Source organism: Sebastes umbrosus, chromosome 5 (assembly GCF_015220745.1).
Source record: "Sebastes umbrosus isolate fSebUmb1 chromosome 5, fSebUmb1.pri, whole genome shotgun sequence".
Lineage (NCBI taxonomy): Eukaryota > Metazoa > Chordata > Actinopteri > Perciformes > Sebastidae > Sebastes > Sebastes umbrosus.
This window is the reverse complement of record NC_051273.1, coordinates 30,403,941-30,416,936: the sequence shown is the minus strand read 5'-3', so window position 1 is coordinate 30,416,936 and position 12,996 is coordinate 30,403,941. Positions and strand designations below refer to the sequence as shown.

General features: G+C 40.4%; 1 protein-coding gene across 4 annotated transcripts in view; it reads left to right on the top strand.

Moving 5' to 3' along the window:
* The first annotated feature begins 1,661 nt into the window (after positions 1 to 1,661).
* Positions 1,662 to 12,996, top strand: part of pbx1b (pre-B-cell leukemia homeobox 1b) — a 79,634-nt gene continuing 68,299 nt past the window's right edge. For 3 of the 4 annotated variants that reach the window (XM_037770122.1, XM_037770121.1, XM_037770118.1), the window contains exons 1-2: positions 1,663 to 2,350; positions 3,478 to 3,551. In XM_037770122.1, coding sequence (XP_037626050.1) covers positions 2,151 to 2,350; positions 3,478 to 3,551 — 274 coding nt within the window. In that variant the 5' untranslated portion in view covers positions 1,663 to 2,150. Of the gene's footprint in view, positions 2,351 to 3,477; positions 3,552 to 12,996 lie in introns of all 4 variants that reach the window. The other variant, XM_037770119.1, reaches the window with a different exon arrangement.

Genomic DNA, 12,996 nt, shown 5'->3' with positions numbered 1-12,996 from the left:
TTATGGTCTATTTGACTCTAAATGGGATCATAATTTCCTAAATGAACATCATGCTGTGTTGAAGAAGACTTGAAACTAGCGATTGAGACCATAAACTCATGTTTACAATGTTTACTGAGGTAATAAATCAAGTGAGAAGTAGGCTCATCTTTTCATAGACTTCTATACAATCAGATTTCTTTTCGCAACCAGAGGAGTCGCCCCCTATTGGCTATTAGAAAGAATGCAAGTTTAAGGCTCTTCATCTTTGGCTTCACTTTCCTGTTTTCTGCCAATGGTTTAATGTTCTGTCACCGATCTAAAGGTGGCGGTAACTTGCCAAGAAATGAAGACAGCTCTGAAGTAAACATGGATGTCAACAATAAAGTTTTGAAAATGGTAAAAAAAAAAAAAAAAAAAAAAATGGGGCACCTTTAATGTTTAAAAAAAATGTGTAAAATGTGAAACCTAGTTTTTATGTGCTTTAAATCTTTTGAACATGAAATGTGTTTGTCATTTCATTGTATTTCTGACCAATGCACTGATTCAGACGGGCATTGCTTACAGAGGGAATTTTATTAATGCCAAAATGAATTCATCGCAAGGAAAATGAGGTCGCAGGTAGCAGCCATCGACACATTTAACTGGTTTGATATTAAGCTGCTCACAATGAAACACTGTGCCACTCTCGAGCGTTTACATACGCTCCTTATTATGTGTGTCACACATGTATACATCCAGGCTGATGATTTGCACAGCAACGTTCATACTTTTAGTTCCACACTGGAGCTTTATTTTTTTTGTTTGCCCCTCCTCCTCCTCCACCTCCTCCTCCATCTCCCTCTGAATGGCTCTCAGTGGCGGAGGGGAGCAGCGGCAGTGAGGCAGCGCTGGGCCTGAAGGGCACTTTTCAGCCTGGCCAGACACACTCGGGCCTTGCTGCTTGGCTGCGCAACATGGGTCACCGCCTTACATTAGGAGGACCCTGCCAAAGTCAGCCAAGCGGAGCCCTGCAACATACCTGGAAATGAATGAACAAAAGTCGATGTTCCTACTGCCTACTACTGCAACAAAAACAAGCGTGTTTGATTTCTGTCTAGAATGCCACGTGTGATGTCAAAATGAAATATTAGTATCACAAAACATAAGGTGTCTCATCAGTGAATGGATTTTCCCCTGCCATAAATCTCCAATCTCCATTATCTTTCTAATAATTATAACAAATGAAGGCCAGTAGTTTTGATTAGTGTACCTTACTATCTTGGCACAGGAATGAGATGGCCTCCTGTGGAGCCCGTGGGTGCTCTGGCTGAGGTCAGAAAGGGGAGACTAAAAGCAGACCTTATGTGTCAGCCACTGTTATTTATTTGGAGTTCAGGCTCGATTCATCACCCTGTTGCCACTCTCCATACACCACCATCCTCCCTGCCTGCTTGGGAAGGAAGGCAGCATCTCCCAGCTTCTCCCTCTCTCTCTGCATCCCCACCTTTACAGTCCAATGATCGACGTTTCACGAGAGGCACCTCAAGGTGGGGCTAAATGGTCTTATATTCCCAATCATGACGCGTGGGCGGAGTCTGGGTGCTCTTTTGCTTTTGCTATGCTGCTGCTGCTGCTGCCTGCCCACCAGCCTCTATACTGTATATGACAAAAGCAAAAAGGGGGATGGAGTGAGTGAAATAAATCCACACTTCTTTATTCCTCGCAGCCACTTTTTTTTTTTTGGGGTGTAATCTGGCAGGAGGAGGGGGTTTGGATCAGTGCGAGAAAAACGTGTTCATGTTCAGTAGTAGAAATCAGCAGCCTATCTCTCTCTCGCTGCTTTTACGCACAGCCCTTCTCCAGTGGAGGCAGTTCAGATCAGATTTCACATTCAGCTCCGACCAGCTGAGAGAGAGAGAGAGACAACCAGAGAGAGCAGAGCAGAGCAGAGCAGAGGAGGGCTCGTATCTCCGCTTTCCTTCTCCGATACCTCCGCCAGAATAAAAAAAACCCTGCGAGGAAACAACCGGGTGGCGCGGCGCAAATATATATATATATAAAAACAAAAACACCACCGGGATTTTTTTCTTCTTTTTTTTATGTATTTTTGCAGGATTTCAGCAGCGAGAGCGCCACAGAGACTTAGATAAGAAGAAGAAGCAGAAGAAGCAGAAGAGGAAGGAGAAGAGATGGACGAGCAGACCCGGTTGATGCACTCTCACTCGGGGGTAGGGGTGGTCGGAGGCATGGCAGGACACCCCGGCCTGCCGCAGCACATGCAGGACAGCACCGGAGGAACCGACGGAGACGGCAGGAAACAGGACATTGGAGACATTTTACAGCAAATTATGACCATCACGGATCAGAGTCTGGACGAAGCTCAAGCCAGGTAAAGAGCCAGCCTCGTCAGGAGGAGGAGGAGGAGGAGGCAAAAACTAGAGATACATTTTTTTTTTTTTTTTTTTTTTTTGAAAAAGAAAGGGAAAGAAAAATAAGAAAATATATATTGAAATTTCTATTTTTTTGCAACACAGCGCGGTGGAGGTGGAGATGGGACTGTGTTGCACAGCTTTGCGCAAAAAAGCCGACAAAAAGCAGTGGAAAACAACGATGGCATGTTCAGATCACTAGTTTTGCTTCACATTTAAAATAAGTCGCTCCTCAGAAAGGAAATAAAAAGTGCATGAATGTGAGTGTGTCATGCCAACGTGTCGCCCACGGAGAGGAGATTTTAAAGCACTTATTTACACCAATAAATAGAGTCAAGGTTGCATTCATGAGACCAAAAGAAAAAAAAATATTTTCTAAATGTGAAATGTAATTATGTAGTAGTAATAATGCAACTTTCTTACTTCTGATACATCATGTTGTGTAATCCACTTTAAATTAAGTTAAGCTAACAGAAGTTATACACTTCAAATTATTGATAAAGTTGGTCAGAATTTTCTTTTTATTATTTTATTTTTGACAGATGAAGCTGAATTTTGAGTTTTAGCAGTTTATATAAATGGATATAGCTGCAGCACGTGTACCTATATATTTTGTATTCATTTATTAGAATGTATTTTTTGTACCTGTAATTGTGCTGCAGCATTTATCTAAAATGTAAAAAAAAAAAAATAGAAAAGGTAATATAGGCAGCCTTGTTGTCCAATAATTTAGAGGTTGAACAGGTTTTTAGATATAATCTATGTTTCTGTGGCTTCTCTGTTGCAGGACACACGCTCTGAACTGTCTCAGAATGAAGCCAGCTCTTTTCAATGTCTTGTGTGAAATCAAAGAAAGAAAACAGGTCACACGTGTACATATATAATTTTTATTAATTTATTTGAAAATAGTTATTTTATTTGTGCCTGTAATTGTACTGTAGCAGTTCTCTAAAAAGGTAAAAAAAAATAAAATAATAATAATAAAAAAAAATTAGAAATGGTAGTATAGGCAGCCTTGTTGTCCAATAATATAAAGGTTGAATAGGTTTTAGATTTAATATATCTTTCTGTGGCTTCTCTGTTGCAGGAAACACGCTCTGAACTGTCACAGAATGAAGCCAGCTCTTTTCAATGTCTTGTGTGAAATCAAAGAGAAAACAGGTACGTTCACCTTCATTCTGCACTATAAGAAGAGAACTGTTGTTGTCCACATGCTGTCTACAAGACTCTTAACCAGCTTCTGCACACAGTGTTTTTCACTACTGTAGCTAGTGAAAAAAACGACCCAAAGAGGCAGCAGCTCTGTGTGGGCTATTTTATCACCAAAAGGGTAATTTGCTATTCAGCCTCAAATTCACACAGGAGAGAAACCTGATGTTGGATATTCAGTCACAACACAATTCACCATATAAATTTCACTGACATGCAAGACATGTGTTTCCTCCTGTAGCTGCAACTATTTCACAATAGGAACTGTGGACAATTACCTCCGAGCAGTCCTTATCAATTATGGTGTCAAAATATGAATGAGGGCTTTTTTTTGATGCTATTGTGGAATAATAGAGAGTATTGAGCAAAAAAAAAAAATTGTCACGAGCACAGTTGATGTCTCCCCTTGTGAGTTAACTGTCAAGTCTGGTGAATACGTCTCTTTCTATTCGGTATTGTGTCTCTCTATTAAAGCGCTTGTGAGGGAGCGTGTCAGCAGAATAATTGCTGGGAGAGAAAATAACGGTAACATAGGAGGCGTAAGTCATGTTTCCAAATCATTCTCCCCCCCCCCACGTGACATTTTTGAAATTGGCACAGATAGAATTCAGTGCACTTCACAGACTGATGGCATCTCATCTTTTACTTCCCATCAGGCTTTAGACTGATGTGTTATACTGTAGGACTCTTACACTGCTGAGATATTGACTTGGGCATGCCGGTTTACTCCGTGTGTGTGTTTCACACTCATTAGTGCGTGAAATCAAGTGGAATGGTTGGATGGAGGAAGAAGATATTGTTTTCATTGTCTCCAAAAGTTGCACTTGCTCATACTTGACCTTTGCGGCGGCGTTGGCTGGTGCTGTTTAAATTGTTTCTCGTGTGTGAACCCACCCTCGCCTGGTGCTTTCATTGAGCTTTTCTATTGAAGTTCACCTCGCCGCCTACCCCACAAGCCCCGGCAGTTTATCTGGAGTCGGCCACTGCCTCAGGAGAGAGCAGGGGGGCCTTTTGAAGCCTGCTGGCTCCCTCCTTCTTTTTTGTTGTCTTAGTAGGGTTTTTTTTTTTTGGAGGGGGGGGAGTGACACAGTTATGCATAGTGTTTTACTCCCTGGCGCTTCTCGGAGTTCATCCAAAGTTCGGCTCTGCCGAGACAGTACAAAGTAACTTGGACCTCTTCCTGCACTGCACATCCATTCTTTTCTCTTTCAGCTGGCAACCTATAAATACAAGGTGCAGCTCACAGAGCTTTACACAGGAGATCTGCTGCTTGTCTTGTTTGTGTACACTTCCATTTCATCCACTTAGCTTTGTTCTAAGTTTTACTGAGACACATTTTTACTAAAGTTCAAACTGTTCCTCAAATTCGGGTATAATTTTAAGATTGTTTTTATATCACTTTAAATTTACACTACAACAAAAAATCTTGCCTGAATAAGCCTGCTGTTAATATAGGTTAATTTGCTATTGTGGTGTCTTGTTACCACGGTAATAAAATCAACGGTAATTGTGCTTCAAACACGATTTAACCTTCGTCAGTCTCAACACCTCGGCAGTGCCGTCAGATTCAGTGTAAATAAAACATGATCCTTTTTCCACCAAGTCTGTCGAAAAACCATAATTTTAGTCACACACACACACTGGTGAAAAAAAGTCATGATATGAATGTTGAGTTTTTACTCTTGCTTCATTAGGTCCACTCATCAAATATAGAACATGGGCTTGGTAATTAATAATTAATACGTTGAATAATATTTGACTCTCGAGGGGAACTCGGAATGTTTGTGAAGTTTCTACTTCTACTGGCGAAACATGCTCAGTTTTAGTTTGTTCGTGTCTCTTTTAAAAACACGTCAGTTCAATATGAATTGAATTCTCTAAAATGTTTAAGAAGAAGTCGCAGCTTGTTGCTCCCTCTAGTGGTTTGGTCTCCTTTGGTAATTGAATTTAAACGTCTATTAAAGTGGCTGACGAGGGTTAAAAAAAAGTTGGTGACCCATTTTATTTCTCATGGTATAGTACTTTTCGCTTTAGCTTACGTGGTTTACGTTTTTCTGAATTTATAGAAATTAAATTATAGTTGTGATGGTCACATGGGGAAGTTGGTAGTATCAAAATATTTGTAGTTGTTTTTTTTTTTATTTTAAAGATTATTTTGGGGCTTGTTGCCTTTATTGATAGTGACAGTTATAGTTATGAAAGTGGGAGAAAGAGGGGGGATTACATGCAACAAAGGGCCATGGGTCAGATTCAAACTCGCCTTGGTACATGGGACGCCAGGTGAGCTACCGGGGGCTCCCCGGGATTTTTAAAGTTTTGAAGTTGACGCAGTATTAGTGAAAGAAGTTATTTGGCGTTCAGGTTCTCTTTCACTATACGACGGAAGGCTGAGAATGAAAGAATAAATGACGCAACTTTGTTTGTTTTTGTGTTATTGTCATTATTTCAGTATTTCAGTGATGAAACTGACAGGAAACAAACCTCTCCGTCTCCTCCTTTTGTACCAGCAGCCAAACTTACCTCTTAGTCTCACCTTCAAAAATATTATTCCAGAGTGCATGTAGACCGGCAGTTGAGCCGCTGTAACGTCTTGGTCCCGAGCACCATGCGAGCGTAGAGACGGTGTGTGTATCCACAGAGTTGCTGTTTGCTTGTGTGTATATTTTCCATCGCTGGCCGTCCCCGGGGCGGCTGACAGCACCTGCAGGACACAATGCCAGTGTTGATCTAGGGCCTGAACTCCTGACCTACTCTGTGTATTTTTACTGGGCTGAAGTGAGGGATGGCCAACAGAAATATTGTGCAGTATAAACAAGCACAATGGTGCAGCGTCACCCGAGAGGAAGGGACGAGGAAGGAACACTTTATTTAAACCGGTGCTTCTCTTGTTTTGTCTTTTTTTTTTGACAGACATCGGCATCGTCTTTACCCTGTTTCATTCCAGGCGTATTTGGGTTGTCTTTTTAACTTCAAAGGAGTACAGACGGCGTGCATGACGCCGTGCATGATTTTGTGTGTGTGTGTGTGTGTGTGGCATAGTACATTCCTAAGAAGAGATGAAGCATACAATATACAGTATAAAGCATATTAATTATTGTACTCGATGTGTCCAAAATGTGGAGCAAAGGTAAAAACAGTCGGTCCCAGTGACGCCGGTGTGCTCTGTTAGGAGAGACTTTCCAAAAATATATCATAACAAATTTGACTCCACTGCTATTAGCCCATGAAACCTTATCCTTCCACTAACTCAATAAGTAAGCTAACAGGCTGGTAAATTATATGACACAACTTAATCCAAGTTTTCACGTTCTAAATTAATCGCACATTTTTTTAACTGTTCAAAATGTACCTTAAAGGGAGATTTGTCAAATATTTAATACTCTTATCAACATGGGAGTGGGCAAATATGCTTGCTTTATGCAAATGTATGTATATATTTATTATTGGAAATTAATTAACAACACAAAACAATGACAGATATTGTCCAGAAACCCTCACAGGTACTGCATTTAGCATAAAAAAATATGCTCAAATCATAACATGGCAAACTGCAGCCCAACAGGCAACAACAGCTGTCAGTGTGTCAGTGTGCTGACTTGACTATGACTTGCCCCAAACTGCATGTGATTATCATAAAGTGGGCATGTCTGTAAAGGGGAGACTCGTGGGTACCCATAGAACCCATTTTCATTCACATACCTTGAGGTCAGAGGTCAAGGGACCCCTTTTTGAAAATTTAGCCTAAGTTTGGAGCGTTATTTATTCTCCTTCACGACAAGCCAGTATAACATCGTTGGTACTGATGGATTCCTTAGGTTTTCTAGTTTCATATGATACCTTATAGTATCTTCAATCTAGCTTTAAAACTGAGCCCGCTGCTGCCTAAAAATCGCAAGTTGCGTTAATTTCGTTAAAGAAATTAGAGGCGTTAAAACGTATTTGCGTTATCGTGTTTTTCCTCGAAAAAATTTAGCGTGAGTTTGGAGCGTTATTTAGCCTGCTTCACGGCAAGCTAGTGACATGGTTGGTACCAATGGATTAAGTTTTCTAGTTTTCATTTGATGCCAGTATCTTCACTTTATCTACTCTTTAAAACTGAGCCCTCTGAAACATCTGCGGCCCCGTCGGATTTTTAAGAGATTAATTAAATATCGCAAGTTGCGTTAAAACGTTAAAGAAATTACTAGCGTTAAAACTAATTTGCGTTAACCCGTTATTATCGCGTTAACTTTGATAGCTCTAAAAACAACTTCATCTAAGTTTTCACTTTCTATACATGTAATCTACGTAGGTATACAGAAATCTTTAAGGTGGACTGTTTTCTCTTCACCATCAGTTTTTTATGATTGATGAAAAGGCCTCTCTAGATAAGCAAATGCTTGACAAACTGATTTGGAAAATGAGCCGCCTTGACCTCTGTAAACACTTCACCAACATCATAAATCTCTGGCGGTGTCAAACAAAACCACTCCTTGACTGAGCTGCTCAGTAAATGTGGCCGCTCTGACTCGCTGTTTAATTTTTTCCCCCTCGACCTCAACAAAAGGCCGGCTTTCTCGTGGCTCGTGTTTGTGTAGTGTAAGGTTTCAAGCCTAGGGGATCCTCCATTTATAAAAATGACTAGCCGAGTGATGTAATGTTATTTCTTGAAGGGTGAGAATGGGGTGTTTTACGCAGGGCGAGCCGAGCGGTGTTTGACAGGATGAAATGAGCCAGAGGTCTGATTATGGAAGGTGCATGGAAGCCTACACTACATTGACTTGTCAGTCCGTTCACATGCTTGGCATCTGCCTATTTGTATTACAGAGGCTGAACGCAGCTCAGCCCTGCACGTCACTGGGTAAACACTGCCAGGCAGCCTTCATGGGGATCAGGTACGACTTCAAAAGTAGTACAATCTGGCGTCGCACTGAAACAATTAGTCCATTAATTGATTAATCTATTGATGGAAAATTTATTTTGATAAGTAATTAATCATCTAAGTCATGATTAAATGAACATGCCAAACATTCTCTCACTTTTCTTTGCTTGATATTTTGCTTGGTTTGGACTGTTAGTCAGACAAAAGCAGGGCTGCGACTAAAAATGATTTTTGATGAATCTGCCAGTTATTATCCAATTCATAGGTTGGTCTATAAAACATTAGAGAACTGTGAAAAGCACATTACCAAGGTAACTTCATCAAATATGTGAATTGTTTGTTCAACCAACAGTCTAAAAAGCCAATAATAATAATCCAATGTATGCCCATTACATTGGTAAGACAAAGAAAAACATCACATTCTCACATTTGAGAACCGGGAACCATCATAATGTTTTGCCATTTTTGCTTTTAAGATTACATAAAGGATTAGTTAGTGTTCAAAATAGATGCAGATTAATTTTCTGTCTATCGATTAATGAATGAATTAACTAATCGTTGCAGCTCTAGACAAGACAAGACATTTGAAGGACGTTTTATAGGCCAAGTGATCGATCAACCAAAAAAATAACAACTTAATTAATAAGCATAAAATAAGGGGTGTAAGAAAATATCGAAAATATCGAAAATATCGAATATCGTGATATTATGTTTGGTGATACTATATTGATTCCTAAAAAACACTGTTTTGATTTTTAACTAATACTTCACATGCAAAGATGGACTCAGTCAATACTTTATCACATTTGCAGAGCGATGCGTCCTCTCAGTGTGTGTGTCCTCTCAAAGTAGTGCTGTGATGTTGGATGTTACAGGGACTGTGATAAATGCAGATGCAGATCTCACTGTTCTGCTTGCATAAAAAAAGTCAACTTTTTTTAACTCAGATTTGTTGCATATGGTGGTGTGTTCTGTATACTATGAAAGTTTCCTAAAATAACACAAAATATTGCCTCGCTACAGTACCGCAATACATTGCGATATATTGAATGGTGACCCCTGTATCATGATACGAATCATATCGCCAGATTCAGGCAATTACACATTATTGTCATTACCCATTAATCTGTCAATTACTGTTTAATGTGATGACAAAGGGAATTTATTTTGAGCGTCTCGAACTGACGTTACAGTCAAAAATCGGTCTGTATTGAGGTTTTCTGGGCTTGTTGCGACTCATCATAGTAAAAGTGTATGTTAGCTTGTACTGTATGTAGATGTCTGCTCCGATGGCGTGCATTGTGTCACGGGGCTGTGCCTCCCGTCTCTCGGCGGACACAGAGACGACTCTGACGCGTGCAGCTTTTTGTCTCCCTCTCATCCTTCCTCCTCCGATGCTGATACAGCAGCATTCAGGGGGGGAGAGAGAGAGAGAGAGAGAGAGAGAGAGAGAAACATCAAGCTCGCCGCCACAGCTGTTTCCCCAATCTCTCTGCTTAATCATCCACCGAGAGAGAGGAGTCTAATTCTGCTCCGAGGATGTAGACAACTGGGGGAGAAATGTGTTCTGATTAACCGGCGTACGGACTTTTTTTACCGTATTTGATGCAGAATCCTAATCACAGAATCATCAGTGAGTGACAGCGTCGTAAATGGCGTGTTAATACCATTACAGTATAGAACAATGTGCTTACATTATACATTATGCAAATTGTCAGTCGCCTAATTGATACATGTTAATCATATTAAGGAGCTTAATTATAGGAATCTTACTGTGCTGCCATTTGTTAATTAACACTGACATCACATGCACAAAGAAAGCGGGTCTATTTCTTTCCAGGAGAAGTTTCTCTCCACGGTGATATAGACTCCTCTCACGCTCCAGCACTGTATTGTTTTTATATTTTTAACTGATAGATTTCCTGAACTGATGAATGTTTTTTTCCCTCTTGGCTGAAGGCCACTGGAATGCAGTTTGTAGAAAAATTACATTTAGCTCCGAGCAGCCCTGCCAGTGCGGAGATTACAGAACGAAGGCGTGATCCAAGTGGACTCGTAAAAAGAGCCTCAATCTTTTACCTGGATGTCGACTCCTGTGCTCAACGCGTTGCTTAAATATCGCCGTTCTGCCGTTTGTTCAAGGCTCCCTTTGCAATCTCAGTCCCTGCAGGTTTGTTTTTTTTTCTTTTTAAACAGGCCTTCTTAATATGTTACGAATTTAATCAAGTCTGCAAATTTGTTATGCACGTTAAATTGAACATGCAATGGCACATTTGGATGTGGTTGCCATACCAACCCCCCCAGGAGTTCATTTTCCATAATGTAGTGTTCGGAATCTCATTTCCTACACTTTCCCCCCCGCCACCGCCACCGCCGCCGCCGTCGCCGCTTGCAGACGCCACCTCCAGGCTCCCACTGAATGTTCACTATACTATACGATAGAAGGCTCGGCTGCCACGGCGTTCAAACACCGGAGGGGAGGGAGGAAAGAAAAGAGAGAGGCCTCTCTCCACGTAGTGGAAATGACACAAATTAATATACACTACTTAAACCAGACCAAGATTAATGGTTCCCTTTCGCTGCAGCTTAGTCCCACTGTCAGTTGCCGGGTGCTCGTTGGACAAAATCAACACTAATCAACATTTATTCCACTTTTGCCCTGGGCTCTCAGGAGTCTGGCAGGACTGCGTGCCTCCCCCCCCCTTCCCTCCCAGCAATCCACCCCTCCCTTCGTCCGTCTCGCTACGCTTTTCACCTCTCATCCAGCTCCTCCATACATCACCCTCCTCACACCGCTCGGCTCCTCAGAGGAGAGCGCGCCCCCTCCTATCAGGCCACATTAGAGTCATGATAGATTTTCTCTTTTCATTTGCATCTGATATTTAACACAGCAAAGCAGTTGCTCTGTCACTTTACAGTACAAGTACGTGTGTGTGTGTGTGTGTATGAGTGTGTGTGTGTGGGTTTGTATGAGTGTGTGCACGCAAGCTTTTTGTCATTTCAGCCAGTAATCTTATCTGCACTCAGTCGCCACTGCATTATGAGAAACAGGATATGCATTCACTCTTCACTTGTGTGTCAGGTAGTGTATTTATACAACACTTCATTTTCTGGAAAGTAGCATTTTAAAATACCCACTACTGGGAAACTGAAGGTCATGCTACAAGACAAAGTTATCACATGTTTTTATCCTAAAAGTTTACAATGTTCACTCCCAGTCTAAATCAGTGCTGTGTGTCATAAATATTATTTTGATTTCTGTGATTTCTGGCAGTAGAGGCATCCACAGATCTGCTCCTCACAGAGCAACATTAAGCATCCCGCCAAGGCTCATAATTGGCCGTGTTAAAGCAACTGCTGCTACTCATCTCGAGGTCATTCCTCCGACTGCGATAAAAACACACTCAGAGCGACCATTATTAAGACACATTTAAGTGTCTATATCCTAACTGTAAATAAACAGTCTACACTATACCTATAGCTAAAGAACAACTGTATTATTGAGCTTTAAACTCTAGTTGGTTTCCCAAAGCACAAACAGGAGTTTGTCATATCTCCTAATTTACATTTTAGTGCTGACATTAGGGCGTATTGTGTATTTGCAAGAATCTGGCGATACGATACGTATCATGATACAGGAGCTACGATTTAATATATCGCGATATATTGCGATACTGTAAACAAGGTGGTATATTGCGATTTTTTTAATCTTATTTTAGGAAAATTGTCATGATATACAGAACACACCACCATATGCATCAAATATGAGTAAAAAAAGTAAAATTTTCTATGCAATCAGAACAGTGGGATCTGTGTTTACATTTATCACAGTCCCTGTAACTGTAATGAAATAACATATTGACGGGGTTCATCTTTCGGTGTAAACAATTAATTAAAAAATCACTACAGTGTTTTTGAGAATTGATACAGTATCCCAAAACATAATATCCAATATTCGATATTTTCAATATTTTCTTACACCCCTAGCTGACATACAAAGAGTTCATTAAATGGAGAAATAACTAATGTTTTATCATGTTAAGCACAGTAGCTCATCATATCCTGCATATAATATGATAATAATAATTCATCTGATCCCGTCACTTTTATTTGAAATTTTAACTACTGTCCAGATGTGGGGGAAAATGTAATATTCAATCTGTAATAATTTGTGAAAAATTCACAGTGTATGAATGCAACAGGTGATGCCTGGTGATCCAATGATGGGGTGTTCTTCAAATGCTGATGCAAAAAAAGGAAGAAATCAGAGAGCCGTGCTTGATAATTATAACACTAAACCATCTGACAAGTAATGCCAGGACGCATTTTGGATTGAACACCACAATGGGGCTGCAACTAACAATTATTTTCATTGTCTATTAATCAGTTGATTATTTTTCTTGATTAATCGATTAGTTGTTTGGTATAAAATGTCAGAAAATGGTGAAAAATGTCGATCAGTGTTTCCCAAAGCCCAAGACGCTGTCCTCAAATGTCTTGTTTTGTCCACAACTCCAAAGATATTCAGTTTACTGT